The sequence below is a fragment of the Lithobates pipiens genome, unplaced genomic scaffold, assembly GCF_037356315.1.
Source record: "Lithobates pipiens isolate NorthernLeopardFrog02 unplaced genomic scaffold, aLitPip1_a1.2 Scaffold_19, whole genome shotgun sequence".
NCBI lineage: Eukaryota > Metazoa > Chordata > Amphibia > Anura > Ranidae > Lithobates > Lithobates pipiens.
The window spans coordinates 536597728-536616145 of record NW_027507764.1 but is presented as its reverse complement, the minus strand read 5'-3'; the positions used below and the strand labels follow the sequence as shown (position 1 = coordinate 536616145).

The window sequence follows — 18418 nt, the reverse complement described above, 5'->3', positions numbered from 1 at the left end:
GCCAGGGACGTTTCCTTACTGCTCACTTGTGTCTAGGCCATAAAAATATTTTAATCTCAAATGTATATGCACCAAATAGTCCTGGAAAACAATTATTTGGGAATTTCTCTACCAGACTACTAAAGCTCCTACACATTACCCACATTGTGGGTGATGACTTCAACACTATACTCCACTCGACTGATGATAGATCCTCATACAAACGCCCGCTCAGGACACCAGTAGACCCCGTCATGACCCAATTCTCTTCTGTAATGGACACCTTTTACTTTACGGACATAAGGCGACTTTTCCACCCAGCTGAAAGAGAACTTACATTTTACTCTACCCCTTATAATGTTTTCATCAGAATTGATTACATCTCCTGCACCAACTGCACCAACAGTATTATCCCAGAGATTTCAAGGACGGACACGACATCTCCGATCATGCCCCATTCTCGGTTTCATTTGAAATCCTAGACTCCCAACCAAACCCCTGACTATGGCATTTTGCATTATACCTACACAACAACACTGATTTAAAAACATATAAGGACTCGGTATGGAAAGGCTTTTCATCCACCAACTCAACCCATGCAGCTAACCCCAACTTATACTGGGAAGCAGGCAAGGCTTATCTCTGGGACAGGGTTATCTCCTATGCTGTCTCCTATAAAAAACATACCCTAGCTAGCTACAGGGAAGCGAGTTCCCATCTCAATCTTGCTCAACGTGCCCTTTCTGCCCTAGATTCTCCTGAGAATAAAGCTGAATGGCAGGTAGCCAAGTGTGCATTTGACACATGGGCAGACACCCTAGAGGTGACCAAACAAGCACATATGGATGCCACGCTACACAAATATGGTAATAAAGCTGGCAAGCTTTTAGCGAAGGCTCTGCAAAGGACCAAATCATCCCACATATATTAACTCTCTACGACATGATTCAGGTACCATTAAAACTACACAAAAAGATGTCAATGAAGTTATGTTGAAATTTTACTCCTCCCTATACGCTCCTGACCCTATTGTAAAGAGTATCGCTCAAAATTTTCTAGATAAGTTACATTTACCACCAGTCCCCCCTGCTCAACTTGAGACCCTAAATGCCCCCATATCTACATCCGAGATACACCCAAAACAATTTGTCTCCTGGTCCCTAACAAAGCCCCCAGCCCTGATGGGTTCACAGGGCTGGGGGCTCGTGAAGACCCTTAGTGAAACAATTGAGCCTACCCTGCTAAGTGTCTATAATAGAATATGGACAGGTGGCCCATACCCACCCACTGGGAATCAAGCCATCATTAAACTACTCTCAAAAAAAAGGGAAAAGATCCACTTGTTCTGGGGTCTTACAGGCCTATATCACTCCTGAATATAGATGTCAAAATTCTTTCAAAAATTGCTGCCACCAGACTGGCAAGCATTACACCCTCCCTGATACATCCCGCTTAATCAGGCGTTGTCAAAGAGAAAACAGCCACCCTAAATATTAGGAAATTCATGATGGTCTTAGAATATGACAAAAGTAACCCAGGGAAGGACTGTGCCATTATCACTCTGGATGCCGAAAAAGCTTTTGACAATGTCAGCTTTGACTGGCTTACGATGGTCCTAACCAAAATGGTCTTTACTGGTCCCTTCAACCATCTTGTCAACTCATATTAGGTGAGGTTGAAAAAAGACACAAGTCGATCAAGTTCAACCTATGTGTGTGATTATATGTCAGTATTACATTGTATATCCCTTATTGATGTCCCCCGCTGAGACCACCGCCTGTGGAAGGGAATTCCACATCTTTGCTGCTCTTACAGTAAAGAATCCTCTACATAGTTTAAGGTTAAATCTCTTTTCTTCTCATTTTAATGAGTGGCCACTTCCTTCTGTGAAAAGGTTTTATCCCTATTGTGGGGTCATCAGTATTGTATTTGTATATTGAAATCATATCCCCTCTCAAGTGTCTCTTCTCCAGAGAGAATAAGTTCAGTGCTTGCAACCTTTCCTCATAACTAATATCCTCCAGACCCTTTATTAGCTTTATTGCCCTTCTTTGTGCTTGTTCAATTTCCAGTACATTCCTCCTGAGGACTGGTGCCCAGAACTGGACAGCATATGTTCTAGATGCGGCCGGACCAGAGTCTTGTAGTGCGGAAAAATTATCTTTTTATCTCTGGAATTAATCCCCTTTTTAATGCATGCCAATATTATGTTTGCTTTGTTAGCAGCAGCTTGGCATTGCATGCTATTGCTGAGCCTATCATCTACTAGGACCCCCAGTTCCTTTTCAATCCTAGATTCCCCCAGAGGTTCTCCCCTCAGTGTATAGATTGCATTCATATTTTTGCCACCCAAATGCATTATTTTACATTTTTCTACATTGAACCTCATTTGCCATGTGGTTGCCCACCTCATTAATTTGTTCAGATCTTTTTGCAAGGTTTCCACATCCTGCGGAGAAGTTATTGCCCTGCTTAGCTTAGTATCGCCTGCAAATACAGAGATTGAACTGTTTGCCTCATCCTCCAGGTCGTTTACCACCGGACCCCGGACCCCCCCCCCCCCCGGACATCTCACTCAACCCTTACCGTGGCCAAGTCACGTATAACTTACTTGGGTATTAAAATAGGCAAAATCCCATCTACTTTATATACACTTAACTATCCCTCTTTAATCAAAAAAAAATCTGTCAAGAATTGGAAAACTGGATGGATTTGCCTCTATCGCTTTTGGGGAGATGCCTTTTATTTAAAATGGTCAGTTTTTCACACCTATTATATTCATTTCAAACAATACCACTGCTTCTAAAACTCAAAAATATCCAGCTGTTAAATAGAGCTATGTTTGTCTGGCAGAATAAGCGACCATGCATAGCAATAATTAAACTCTATCTCCCCAGAAGAGAAGGAAGTATCAATCTTCCAAATGTCAGAATGTATAATTTAGCCTGCTTACTTCGAAAAGGACTGGATTGGTTTTCCAAGGCCTCCCATTACTCTAACTACTCTATTGAAGCAGCGATGACACACCTAGACTCTTTGATGGCTCCACTACACTGAAAATGGAAATCCATCGGACCTACAACACAATCTTCTCTTGCGAGATATAGTCATAACCTGGAGAGAGATACAAAAGAGCTTAAACCTCTCACCCATTATATCAAAGTACTCAACAATCCAAGGCAACCCTATGTTCCTCACGGTGATGGAACACAAAATCTTCTCCCTATGGAAACAAAAAGGACTTACGGAGTTCTCTTCCCTATGTGATCTAGAATTGGGTGTGCCACTCCTCTTTCCAAGTATAGCAGAAAAATTCTCCATACCTAAATCCCATGTCTTCTACTATTGCCAATGTCTCAGCTTCATCTACGCCTTGCATGGTGTGGGAAGAAAGATATTCAGGGCAACTATATTAGATTGTTTACTTGAAGAAGAGTCGTATACCATATCAGACATTTATAAACCTCTGATCCACCACACTAGCCACCCACCTCATCATCTGTGGCTAATTGGGGCAAGGTCTTTCCAGACACTGAGATACTGGACAAACTGCTACAGGGTTACAACAAAGTTCTTCAGTTAAAGCGGGATTCCACCCTAAAGTGGAACCTCCGCTGATCGGAACCCCCCCCCCCCCCCTCCGGTGTCACAATTGACACCTTTCAGGGGGGAGGGGGGTGGAGATACCTGTCAAAGACAGGTATTTTCACCCACTTCCGGGCATAGACTCCCACGGGAGTCTACGCCATTTCCTGCCCTGCCGCGCTGTCTGCTGGGACACACACGGGTCCCAGTGACAGCGCGGAGATTTCCTATTGCGCGGCGTGGCTCGCGCATGCGCAGTAGGGAACCGGGAAGTGAAGCCGATTCGCTTCACTGCCTGATTCCCTGACCTAGAATGGCGGCGGCAGCAGCCGAGGCCCGAGCGGTCGATCGGCCTCGGCTGCCGGCATCGCTGGAACCCGGGACAGGTGAGTGTCCATTTATTAAAAGTCAGCAGCTGTAGTATTTATAGCTGCTGGCTTTTAATATTTTTTTTTTGGGCGGAATCCCTCTTTAATTCCCAGCGAATCTTGGAGAGAAGCACAATTTTAAATACTTCATCGGGCCCGTGTACCTTTCCTCTCCGGAAACAAACAACCCTTATGCCCTGTACACACGACCGGTTTTCCCGTTGGAATAAACTCTGAAGGTTGTTCTGACAGAATTCCACTGAAACTGTCTTGCGTACATAGATCAAACCAAAGTCCGATCATCAAGAACACGGTGACGTACAGCATGGACGACGGGACTAGAAAAAGGAAGTTCAATAGCCAGTAGCCAATAGCTTCTGTCTCGTACTTGCTTCAGAGCATGCATCATTTTTGGTCCGTCAGAACAGCATACAGACGAGCGGTTTTCCCGAGAGGAATTGGTTCCGTCAGAAATATTTAGAACATGTTCATTTTCTAGGTCCGTCAGAATTTTTGAAAAAAAAAGTCAGATGAGGCATACACACGATCGGAATATACGATGAAAAGCTTCCATCAGACTTTTTCTGTCGGACATTCCGCTTGTGTGTACATGGCATAAGTCTGCTCTATGTCCTCTGCGATCAGCCAAAACCCTTTTTAACACATCGATTTTGGACCTGGAAATATTGTGTTATTGATTTATGTACTTTACTGATATGTGCACTTTATTTAGTTAAGGAACTAACTGAGGGCGGTGCATTGTAGTACAGTTGTATGTGTATTGTGTCACTGAAGGGAATTTATTTACTTTGTTGTATAGCAGAATTGCAAGTGCCACACCATATCATCTTTAAGTTCTAGCATGACTACATCCCAGTACACAAAGCCAGTTCCATAAAGACAAGGTTTGGAAACTTTGGTGTGGAAAGTCACTAGCCAACTATTTCAGCTAAATGGGCACACATTATATAATCTTGTGCAAAGCCTTCCCAAAAGAGTGGAGGTTGTGATAGTGGCAAATGTGGGTGGGAGGCTCCATATTAAAATAGCCTTTCCTAAACTGTGGTCATAAATTGTGTAAAATGTGTTTGTATGCTGCAGCATTTTCAATACCTTATTTGGGTTTTGGGCATGGCTCTAGATAATAATCATTAGCACTAACCCAATTTTAAAAGAAAATATTTTTACCTGTAAGAGTTCCATCCATATCAGTTAAAACCACTTCATGTTCCCACCGGAATCCAGCCTTGTTGGGTACATTAAAGTATTGTATTCCATTAAACCTTGCACTCCATCCTCCACACCTGTCACTACACAATCCAGCAATTGATGTCACTGCAATTGCTGCACAGTTTGGTCTGTCAAAATTCATAAACTTGACTGATGATACTGTCAGTCCTTCAGCGAATGGCAGCGTTATGCCCCTAGCTGTGCAATAACTAGAGCCAAGTCCTAATTCATCGAGATGGCCCACAATGATGGAATTCTTAAGGACAGCTCCATAGGTCTCACCCCATCCACCAACGTAAGATGAAATAACTCTCTTTGTTTCTATGCCAGAATCTTCATTATTTACCATGGTGAAGTTATGAAACTGAAGAGCCCCTCCATTTACCCATTCAGCCCCTTTCTGACAGTTCCATGTGGTCAATGATTTGAAAACAGCAGGAGATGGTGTATAAGAATTACAAGATCCTGTTACCATGGGAAAGTACTCTTGAAATATCCAGATGCCAAACCACCCTTGAGAGTGAACAGTGTTGTTGTAGAATTCACCAAGTGGCACTCGTTTCTGGCAAATGTTTGGGTCATAGGATGGACCATCTGGGTTGTCGTGCATTCTATACCAAAAACCAAAATGTGTGCCACCAGCAGCTGCATTGTGCCTAATGGTGTTATTGGGATTTGTTACCCAATACCCTGCTGGTGTAACATCATCATTCAGTAGACTGGTACTTTGTTGGACAAATACTGCCAGGTTGTACTGAAGCACATTGCCATGTTCTATGCCATCTTCAATGAAGAAGGCTCCTCCCATGATGTCATAAATGACGTTGTGTTCAACAAGAAGATGGTGAGTGTTGTGGATAGTTACTGCTCTGTTGTAGGTCTGGTGGATCCCACAGCCGCGTACATATGACTTAAACTGGACATCACCCATTAAATGCCAGTGAATAGGATAACGTCCCAAACGGAAAGCTTGACCTGCATGGAAAACCTGAAAGACAAACAGTATAGTTACTATGTTTTATGTTTCACTTCTGAAATGCTTATGCTACTGATAATATCAGTCTACTTGAAACTGATATTAAAAGTAGAACTAAAACTTTAAAAAAAATTGGAACTTGAAGCTGAACTCCAGAATAAAAAAAAAAAAAATCACACTCCAAGGGCTAACTGCTCATTAAGTCTAGGAGTAGCAATGTACACATATCCCTAATATCTCAGGAACATAACAGTTACCTCCACGTATTCTATTCTTCCAATGGATTGCAGCTTGCCAGGCTCTGGTGCATGAAACATTATACATCCGCCAAACTGATCACTTCCTATTGTCTCTCCAAACCTTCCCTGGAAACATGTTTGTGTAGCAAATTCACCTGGAACAAGAAATGGCGCACTCTCAGGTGTGTTCAACAAGGTAGGACATGGGACATGCACAGTTCCAAAACCCATACCATTGATAATTATATAACTCCCTGTAGTCATATCATATTAGCAAGTCTATGGACACTTCTACCTCCATGGGCACTTTGACCCTTTTCTGATGGAAGAGGGAGGAGCCAGAGGTGGAAAACTATAAACCTGTGTCAATAATCTCTAGGTGACACTAGGACTTTATGGAAAGCTAAGTTTGAATACTTTTGTGAATAACAAGTTAGATTAACATTTTTTGACCAGAGATCATTGATGACCAGACCAAATGTAGTATTGTAAGCATTCCTCTATAAACAATTTGCCTACCTAAATAATTTTTGTAACAATATAAAAGACTTTTACTTTACTGTTTTTAGTAAAAACCCTGTGTTTTTTTATTTTTTATTACAGGCTGATAAATGCACAAAAATGTAGAATTTTTTTTATTTCTTAAACAATTTTTTATTATACATTATATATACATTATACTTTTTAAAATATTGTACATGTAATTGTATCTCATAACAACACTATTAACACTATTAAATAGATGGCATCACCATCCCACTGTAGCCTTTAGCTTGCACGTGCTGAATTAGTGATCACATGATTAGTTTAGTTCTTGATTGTCAGAGGGGACCAGAACTGTTGATGACAGCTGGAATTGAGAGCCACCAGCAATGCAAAGTGTTGGTTGGTGGCTGCTAAAGTGAAGACTTGATTAACGTATCTAAAGCACAGGGCTTAGTAATATGCAAAAGCTATAGAAAACACTAAATTACCTGTATCAAATCCATCTGGACAAGCTGGTATTGTGTCACTCCATTCTGCATTGGTAAAGCCTCTAACCAGAATGTTTCTTGTAAGAAGGCCAACTTCAGCTCTAGCTTCAAAAACTGTTCCATCAGGCAGAGTGACTGATATGCCTAAGTGCTGGTACACCAGTGGCTTACTTAGGGTCAGGTTTTTGCCATCAGCAGACACGGATTGTATAGTCAACTTCTCATTCTGACTCTGACTATGCCTATTGGGAAAACAATGCACATATAAGGTCACTAGAATGTGATGCTGTCAAGGGTTTATAAAGTTTCTCACAAACGTGAGTACACCCCTCACATTTGTGTAAATATTTTATTATAGCTTTTCTTGTGACAACACTGAAGAAATGACACTTTGCTACAAAGTAAAGTAGTTTGTGTACATCTTGTATAACAGTGTAAATTTGCTGTCCCCTCACAATAACTCAAACACACAACCATTAATGTCTAAACCGCTGGTAACAAAAGTGAGTACACCCCTAGGTGAAAATGTTCAAATTGGGCCCAAAGTGTCAATATTTTGTGTGGCCACCATTATTTTACAGAACTTCCTTAACCCTCCTGGGCATGGAGTTCACCAGAGCTTCACAGTCCTCTTCCACTCCTCCATGACAACATCACAGAGCTGGTGGATGTTAGAGACCCTACACTCTTCCACCTTCTGTTTGAGGATGCCCCATAGATGCTCAACAGGGTTTGGGTCTGGAAACATGCTTTGCCAGTCCATCACCTTTACTCTCAGTTTCTTTAGCAAGGGATTGGTTGTCTTGAAGGTGTGTTTGGGGTCGTTATCGTGCTGGAATACTGCCCTGTGGCCCAGTCTCCAAAGGGAAGGGATCATGCTCTGCTTCAGTATGTCACAGTGCATATTGGCATTCATGGCTCCCTCAATGAACTGTAGGTCCCCAGTGCTGGCAGCACCCGTGCAGTCTCAGACTATGACACTCCCATCACCATGCTTGACTGTAGGCGAGACACACTTGTCTTTGTACTCCTCACCTGGTTGCCGCCACACACGCTTGACACCATCAGAACCAAATAGAATTATCTTGGTCTCATCAGACCACAGGACATGGTTCCATTAATCCACATCTTTAGTCTGCTTGCCTTCAGAAAACAGTTTTCAGGCTTTTTTATGCGCATCGTCTTTAGAAGAGGCTTCCTTCTGGGATGCCAGCCATGTAGACTAAATTGATGCAGTGTGTGGGATATGGTCTGAGCACTGACAGGCGGACCCCCTACCCCTTCAACCTCTGCAGCAATGCTGGCAGCACATACATCTATTTCCCAAAAACAACCTCTGGATATGACGCTGAGCATGTGCACTCAACCTCTTTGGGCGACCATGGCGAGGCCTGTTCTGAGTGTAACCTGTCCTGTTAAACCACTGTATGGTCTGGGCCATCATGCTGCAGCTCAGTTTCAGGGACTTGGCAATCTTCTTATAGCCTAGGCCATCTTTATGTAGAGACAAGTTATTTTTTTAAGATCCTCAGATAGTTCTTTGCCATGAGGTGCCATGTTGAACTTCCAGGGACCAGTATGAGAGAGTAGGAGCGATAACAGCAAATTGAACACACCTGCTCCCTATTCACACTTGAGGCCCTGTAACACTAATGGATCACGGGGAGGAAAAATGGCTAATTGTACTCAATTTGAAAAATGGCTAATTGTACCCAATTTGGACTTTCACTTAGGGGTGTACTGACTTTTGTTGCCAGTGGTTTAGACATTAATGACTGTGTGTTAAGTTATTTTGAGGGGACAGAAAACGTACACTGTTATACAAGCTGTACACTCACTACTTTACATTGTAGCAAAGTGTAATTTCTTCAGTGTTGTCACATGAAAAGATAGAATTAAATATTTACCAAAATGTGAGGGGTGTACTCACTTTTTTGAGATACTGTATACATACCCAAATCATCGCAGTCACCCAATCAGGAGTGAGTGAGAAAAAGGAGTGCCAGACAAAATACCACAATAGAAGACCATGTGGTAGACAGTAGCATTTCCTCATCCAGGAGAAAAGGCAGAAATTTATTTTTTTCTTTTTATCCAAAGAAAAGTTTATTTAGTTCAACATGAACAAACATAACCAGGCTTCAACATTTCACAGTTACATTGCATGGTCAGTACATTTGCATTACATAGTCACTGCAAAACCGTCATAGATGAGACACACCCCACTCTTCTCTAACTTTTTATTTCCCGACCCCATGTTTCTAGATGGCCAATATTCCGTATGAGTTCACTCAACCAGCATTCCCTCCTAGTAGTCTGCCCATTACCAGATCCACCGGGACCATCCCCGGTACATCCAGCCACGGGCCCCAAAGCTTCTCAAACCTCCGGGAGCAACCCCTGTGTTGATATACCATTTTCTCCATTCTAATCATATTCCCAACTGCGGAAATCCACTCCTTAACCATGGGCGGATCCTCTGATATCCAATGGAGCATTATCATCTTTCGTGCTAACTGTAAGATTCTAATAACAGCTATTCTAACACCCTCCTCCCATTCAAAGACTTCCAAAATATTTAACAAGCATTGTTTGGGGTTGGTGGGCATAGAGATCCGAAACACCCTATTTATGGTGTCCACCATGCCACCCCAATAGGAGTGAAGCTTCGGGCACCTCCACAGAAGGTGGATCAGGTCTCCGTGATCCCTCTTGCACCTGGTACACAACGGGGTAGGCCTAAGACCCATTTTATGCATTTTATGTGGGGTATAGTAAATCCTTAAAATAAGATACAATTGGGTTAACCTCTGTGACACATTCAGGGAACTCATGGGCACTGCCTGCAATATTTCCTCCCACTGTTCTCCATCTATAGGTCCTACATCCCTGTCCCACCCACTCTTCATTTTCAGGGGGTGTTTATTCAGGAGACTCTGCAGGAGCATATTGTAGCATTGAGAGATAAAGCCTTTAGTAGTGGCTGCCCTCAGTATTAAATTAAACACCGGCGTTGGCGAAGAAACTCACTCAGAGGCTCTACTCTGCGCCTTCACCGCGTGCCTCAATTGCATATAGTAAAACCTCATACTGGGCGGCAAGCCAAATCTGTCCCGCAGAGCCTCAAAAGACTGTAGGACCCCATTTTAGATGATCTCCCGAATATATACCACTCCATACCTCTTCCACAATGCCCCATGTTGTATTTGTGCTATCTCAAGGTATGTTCCATTGGACCATATTGGGCTAAACTCTGTGTACCCTGTCACTCCCTGCAGGTATCTACTTTTGTTCCAAATTTTCTGTATGAGATTGTAGGTCGGGTATTTCTTATTTGGTTTCCCAAAAGCTAGAGCCTCAAGTGCCGCAGGCACTGAGTCTCGTTTTACTGTGTGCAGCATCACAGCCTCTGAAGAACTATGGGCATGACCTGGTCTATCTGCTTCCCCCTCCATAGTCCCTATGAGGTGTTGGAGTTGCGCCGCCAGATAATATAACCATGGGTTCGGCAGGGTGAGTCCACCCTCGTCCTTAGGGCACTGTAAGTGCTCGAGTTTAATCCTGGGCAGGGGGGGGGGGGCGATTTTCCCAGATTCGCAAGCGGAAAAGGGAGTTCACAATTCTAAACGTTTTCAGTGGGACCACTACTGGAGAGTTGTGGAGTACATATAATAGCTGGGGCATAAGTATCATCTTAATCAAGTTCACCCTGCCCGCTACCAACAGGCAGAGTGAGTTCCATGTCCTAATCCGGTCTCTACATTTCTGCAGCAGTGGGAAGATGTTCAACACCCCATAATCCCGCACCATGGGTGAGACCTGGACTCCCAGATACCTAAAGGATGTAACCAAGGGGGTATGGAGCTATCAGCTGGTGGCTCTCCATTTTCATCCAGAAGCATCAGGGAGGATTTTGTCCAGTTAATCCGGAGCCTAGAATACACCCCGAATTCCGACATGGCCACTCGAAGGGAACCTGCAACGTCTCCTAGCAGAATCATAGTGTCATCCGCATAGAGCATCAATTTCTCATGCACGTCCCCATATCGGAAGCCGGTAATACCCGGGTGGTCTCTAATTGCAATGACCAAAGGCTCAATAGCTAGAGCGAAGAGCAGGGGAGACAGCGGACATCCTGCCTCGTGCCCCGGCCCAACGCGAAGGTATGGGATACTCTCCCCGCCTCCCTAATTGCTGCCTGTGGGTGACAGTAGAGCAGACGGACCCAGGAAACATACGTCCAAACTTCTGAAGAACCCCCCATAAATATTCCCATTCGATGCTATCGAAAGCCTTCATAGCATCCAATGAGAGCAAGGCCCTCTGTCCCGTGTTATCTGCCTGAGACTGAATATTCAGATAGAGTCTCCTGAGGTTTACCGCCGTGGATTTATTCGGCATAAACCCAGCTTGGTCCGGGTGTATTATAGTTGCAATGACCTTATTTAGTCTAAGTGCAAGGACTTTAGCCAGCAGTTTAACATCACTCTGCAACAAAGAGATGGACCTGTACGATCCCGGATCGAGGGAATCCTTCCCTGGTTTTAAAATAAGAACAATATTTGCCGTGGACATCGAGGGGGGCAAGGTTCCTTGTTCCCTAGCTGCCACAAATACCTCTAGCAGCCTAGGAAGCATGATTCTGTATTGTTTGTATATTTCTATAAGAAGTCCGTCCGATACAGGGGCCTTACAGTTAGGGAACTCTGCTAATGCTGCCTGAAACTCTTCCTCTGTAAGTGGGGCATCCAGTACCTGTCTGTGCTCCTTGGTAAGTTGCGGGAAGTTAATACCCTGTAGGTATCCCATAAGTTCCTCCATGGTATACTCCCCGGTTGGTAGGTATAGTCTCTCATAAAACCCTGCCAGTTCCTGCAAAATTTTGTCAGGCGGACTGTCTTTTAACCTTTGTGATTTCTGCGATTAATAGCCCCCTTACATAAGCTTTAAAGACCTCCCATTGAGTCAAGGGGGAGTCCGCAAACTCCCACCTCTCCAAGAATTCCTGCATGCTCCGCTCCAGCTCTGTAGGAGATAGAAATAGTTTCAGCCAGAAGGCTTTAAATTTCCAGGGTGCCCTGGGTAACCCCGACAGCGGAGCCACAATCAAGCTAATCACCAAGTGGGAGTGGTCAGGTACACTGCGTGGTTTGTATATCATCTCCGAAACGGAGGGGAGCATGGCAGTGTTACCCACTGCTAAGTCAATCCTAGATAGTGTGCCATGCCTTTTGGAAAAACAGGAAAACTGCCTCTCCAAAGGGTTTCTGTGCCTCCACATGTCTATCCACCACACCTCATTAAACAAACTCAGCAATGGCGACTCCATCAACGAGGCAAGCCCCCCCCAAACTAGGGTGCCTGTCCATCGAGGGACTCTGCCAGCAATTAAAATCACCAACTATTAACACCGGGAGGTCTGGCCGCCCCGCCAAATAGGTCAGCAGAGTCCGGAGCACCCCTACTGTAAACGGGGGAGGAATATATATGCATGCCAAAATACAGTGTAACGACCCGATACGACAGTGTAGGAAAATATACCTTCCCTCAGAATCTATACATGTGTCAAACTCCTGAAAATCAATGGCATTGTGCACTAACACACTCACCCCCCTAGAAAAGGAGGTGTATGTGGAATGGTATATCTTCCCGGCCCAAGAGTACTGCAAACATCTCTGAGTTTCCGGAGTCAAATGTGTTTCTTGGAAACACAAAATAGCTGGGTGAAACTTTTTCAAGCACGTGGAAATCATAATGCTTTCAAGCGGGGAGCTGAGCCCCCTAACATTCCAAGACACCACATATATTTCAGCCATTTGCATTCATATAAACAAGTAACTTCAGGGTGTATCTAATCAAATAAAAAACATTCAAGTTGGTAGTAAAGTGTGGCAAGGTCCAGGGAAAGGGGAAGCCGGACCAAGCCAGTAGTGAACAGGCCCGGCCCCAGCACACATTATTGGGGATGTGCCCCAGTTCAGGGGTCTCAAATTTACCCATGTTTGCATAGCGACAGTTACAAAGCCTAGTGTCCTTCATGCGAAGCCTGTGTGTAGAAAAAGTTAAACACAAAAAACAAAAAACAGCAGTCCAGGCTGTCAACGTGACAGACCAGGCTAAACTAACTAGAAACCAAAACTGAGCTCTATTTTCCCACTTCTCACGTAGAAAGAACGCATTTTTCTTGCATCTTCACAAGATAGCTCAAGACTCACATGGTAATAGTATGTCTCCCAGCAGAGCCAGTCCTAAGTATCCCCGCTTAGACAAAATACTTCTTTGGTGTCAAAATGAACAATACGTCTTCTAACCACCCATGGCAAAGATGGGTGGAATTGTAAGGGAAACATAGGGATAAACGAAAAAAACCAAATATGAGCACTCCATAGAAAGCTTGTCGGTACCTCCAGCATGGTGATTCTTTGGCGTGGCTTCCGGCCGTGGCTGTCAACAAATCAATCCCCAACCTCCTCTCCACCTCGGTGACATGAGGCCTGTTCGTTCCAATCCAGCCACAGTGCAGCATCTTGAGCCGATTCGAAAAAGTGGGTTTGGCGGTTAGCGGTAACCCTCAGCTTAGCTGGGTACAACATAGCATAGGGTAGCTGCAATGCCCTCAGTTTCCTTTTCACATCTGAGAACTTGGCCCGTCTCCTCTGCACCTCCACAGAAAAGTCCGGGTAGAAAGATACCCGGACCCCATTCACCTGTACATTGGCCTTCTCTCTTGCTTGTCTCAGTACCGCTTCCCTGTCTCTGTAATGCAAAGGCTGGCAAGGATAGGCCTGGGAGGGGTTCCAGGTCGCGGTGGGTGGCCCGTTGTGCGGTGGGCCCTCTCCACAGTGAAAAACTGAGAGAATGCTTCTTTGCCAAATACTTCCTGTAGCCATCCCTCTATAAATGTGGTAGGGTCTCTCCCCTCAGTCTTTTCTCGGGAAGTCCTGCACATTATTCCGTCTTAAACGGTTTTCGGTGTCATCTGCTCTATTGTTAGTTTCCCTGGCTAGCTGATGGGCAGAATGGGCCTCTCGAGCGACTGGGGGGAGTCTGTCTTCAACTTCACTCACCCTGCTTTCCACCGCAGTTGTACGTTCTCCAATTTTTTGCAGATCTTGTCTCAGCAGGGAGACATCCTCTCTTAAACCCCCAAACTGCTCTTTAAGGGTATTCACTGAAGCAGTGCAGACATGCACTGCTCTAAGTATCTCTGCCAGAGTTGGTTGCTCAGTATCATCATGTGCAGCAGTGTCTGTGGGAGAGGGATGGTGCTGCTCAGCTATACAGTCCTGCTCACCCTGTCCCTCTGTCTCCCCCCGCTGACTGCTGCAGTAAGCTCTGTGTTGCTGGGCCCGGTAGTGCCACTTGAGGGTGCGCAGATCCCCCCGCCTCCACCTGTTCCAGGAGTCCCCCCAGCTTTTGTGCATAAAAAGTAATGTCCCTCGGGTACTCCTTACCCGCAGTCTTTGGTGCCTTTTTGCTGGGATCCCCTCTGGATTTCTCTGCTCCACACGGTGTGCACTGTACCAAGGCCGCGCCAGCGCCATCTTGGATTTTGAAGCTAGAGGCGATTCAGTTCGCATTGTGCGCTATATAAGTATTTCATTCATTCATTCATTCATTCATGTAAACCTCCGGTTTTTTGCTTTTACCACAGGTGCAGAGTGCCGGCGGGTGGTCCGGAGGGTTGCCCTGCTTGGTAGCCAGCTGGATAGCCGTTTCTTGCCGGTAGATTACTGCTGGGAGAGGATCAATTGACTGTGCTGTGTATGAGCTGTGAGACACACGTCTTCTCACATGCCTGTCCTGGCCATGCCCCCTGCAGAAATTTCTTTATTAAGACCTGATATTTGATTCATTTGAGACTGGTAGGGGTTTTGTATTAACTGAAATGGATGGTAGAAATGAATCAAACAAATGCAGATAAAAACAGCAAAGGCCAATCCAGACTACTCCATTTTCATGTGATATTTTACAGGCTATTTCTTAGCTATGCGATCACTGATATGGAAATTAATATTTGTGATGTTACGTCAGACCTGTTTCCTGATTGGCCAAAGCGCCAGGCCATGGAGGAGACGCACGCCGCTCTGGTGCACTTAGAGGAACTGCTGCCTTGTGGTAAGTGCCAGGGGGGTCTGTCAGAGCCGTGTGCGGGGGGTTAAGGGTGCTGCCAGAGCTTCAAGTCCTGCGGGGGGGGGGGGGGGGGGGGGGTTGGTGGGCACAGTGGCTGCATATGATGGGCACAAGTGGCTGCATATACTGTGCACAAGTGGTTGCATATACTGGGCACAAGTGGCTGCACACAGGAGAGAGGAGGGGGGAGAAGGAGGAGCAGTGAGATCAGCTGTGTGTCCTCTCTCATCCCCTGCGAGAGAGGACGGACGGGCAAATAGAATGTTAATTCCGGTGTCTCTGTGCTGCTCTCCTATGACATACATGATCTTTGCTCAGAGCCATGTGTGAATAGCAACCCCGCTGGGCCTCCCCACAGTGCGGAATGCCGGGCCCCGTCGCAAGTACGACTGTTGCGACCTTGGTAATTCCGCCACTGGGTATCAGTATAAATTCTAAAAGATGTCCATAACTTGGTTTTACTTTACATGTGGATAGATAGGGACAGAACAGCTGAGAGAAAACCATAAGAATTTTATCATGTTTATTAACCACTTCCCACCCGGCCAATGCACATATACGGCCGAGTAGGAGCCGTCTACTTCTGATAGGACGTTCAGGAACGTCCTTCAGAAGGAGCGGGATCGCGCACGCGCGTGCCCGCGCAGCGGCGCAATCCCGATGTGCTCGTGTCACCCGGACACGGCACATCTCAGATCGGCAGGAGGGCTCTGTGATTGGCCCTCCTGATCACATGACGGCAGTGTCCAATCACGGCCGTCATGTGATGTAAACAAACAGCCGGTTGCTAGGCAATCGGCTCCTCCTCTCCTCACGCAGAAGTCATCGCTGAGGAGAGCAGATCGCTGCAGCCGGCTGATGATCAGTGAGTATGAGCTGTTTTTTACAGCTTTTTACTCACTGATCATCAGTCTAGTGTAATACACACAACACACCACACAGTATAAACACAATGTCCCCACATATGTCCCCAAAACACACATGTCCCCAAATAATAAAAACACATGTCCCTAATAATAAAAACATGTCCCCCACATATGTCCCACTAAAATCACGTCCCAATGATTATCTGCACACATATGTACGTGATCACCTGCACACATTTGTACATGATCATTTGCGTACATATGTCCGTGATCACACAAACCAATTATTATACACTTAACGGATTTTTTTTTACCAAAAACATGTAGCAGAATACATTTTGGCTTAAATTTATGACAAAATTTGATTTTATTGGATTTCTTTTAAAATAGAAAAAAGAAAATATTGTTTTTTTTCCAAATTTCCGCTTTTTTTGCGCTTATACCGCAAAAAATTAAAAACGGAGTAACGAATAAATAACACCAAAATAAAGCTCTATTTGTGCGAACAAAATGATAAAAATTTCATTTGGGTACAGTGTAGCATGACCGCGCAATTGTCACTGAAAGCGCTAGAGCGATGAAAGCTGAAAATTGGGCTGGGAAGGAAGGGGGCGAAAGTGCCCTGTATTGTAGTGGTTAAAAAAGAATTTTGCAAAGCAAAAATACACCAGTTTTCTACATTGTTGATGTGTGATGTCACTGGTGAAAGTGTCATGTACCTGTGTCCTGTTGACGCAATCACAACTTCATCCCCAGCTTTCCAAGTCACACTTTGCTGTAGAAGCAGAGTAGAGCTTCCAGCCTCTGCAGTCTGCACTAGACGGGTCCAAGTTACCGGCACTGGAATACCTGGAAAACATCAACAGGAGTCTGGATTGACCTTTGCATTTTTTTGTCATGCTATTCGGTAGATATTGGACTTCTATCCATTTATTTACTTTAGATCTAATTAAATAAATAAAATTTGACTTACCGTGAAGATCCAAAGTTCCTTGCCTGATCGCCAGTGTTTTTGCCCCGTACAAAGGTAGCTCTGAGGATCGTAAATGTCCATGCAAAGTTATGATAGCTTTGTGCTGAAATGGGGTAGCCTCAGTTCCAACCTAAATATAAACAAAGCAAACCACTCCTATTATAGTCAATCATGTTTAAGTCCATGGATTCTGTTGTTATGTAGTACTGCTCTAGTCAGCCATACCTGCATAACACCATTATCTGTAATAAGAATATTCTCAGCCTGGAGCTCAATATCAGCTTCATCAAAAACCAGAGTTCCTCCTGGTGTAAAAAAATAAATAAAATTATGCATATTAAACTCATTTATTACCTACCCACATTAAAGAAAAACACATGATACATACCGGTTTTGTTTAATAAAAGACTACACAATAAATGACATAAAACAATAGCAATAATATATATACTACTTTAGTGTATTACCCAACTTTCCAAACTAAATTGGATCACATCAAGCCCTGATTCCAATATGTCACAGCCAACCATATATATATATATATATATATATATATATATATATATATATATATATATATATATATATATATATATATATATATATATATATACTCTCTAATTCTCTAATATGGAAATGTATTGGTGCAGGCGCTTGTCACAGCCACAAAACAGAGAACTTATCATGCCTAATTAACAAAGGCACTTGCACCCCTTTTGTTATTTTGGAGCAGCATGTGCTCCATGTCCTAAGTTTAGAAGAGTTGTGCAAGCATTGTTCTTGCAAAACATTTTGTTAATTTCTCCATAGTCTAAAGAACCCCTACCTTTTTTGAGATCCTAAAACCCAAGCACAATCAGTGAAAGGTGAACTCACAGTACTTGAACTAACCACTTCAGCCCCTGAAGATTTGCCCCCTCAATGACCAGACCATTTTTTTGCAATACGGCACTCCATCATTTTAACTGACAATTGCGTGGGCAAGCGACTTTGTACACAAACAAAACTGATGTCCTTTTTATCCCCACAAATAGAGGTTTCTTTTGGTGGTAATTGATCACCTCTGCGATTTTTATTTTTTGCGCTATAAACAAA

The 18418-nt window shown here is 44.1% G+C and overlaps 1 protein-coding gene across 1 annotated transcript in view; it reads right to left on the bottom strand.

The window, feature by feature from the left end:
* PKHD1L1 (PKHD1 like 1) overlaps nt 1–18418 on the bottom strand; it is a 309471-nt gene that overhangs the window by 99206 nt on the left and 191847 nt on the right. The window contains exons 45-50 of the mRNA XM_077493225.1: nt 17549–17628; nt 17324–17453; nt 17070–17199; nt 7352–7593; nt 6396–6532; nt 5121–6150 (exon numbers count right to left, since the gene is read on the bottom strand). Coding sequence (XP_077349351.1) covers nt 5121–6150; nt 6396–6532; nt 7352–7593; nt 17070–17199; nt 17324–17453; nt 17549–17628 — 1749 coding nt within the window. The remainder of the gene's footprint in view (nt 1–5120; nt 6151–6395; nt 6533–7351; nt 7594–17069; nt 17200–17323; nt 17454–17548; nt 17629–18418) is intronic.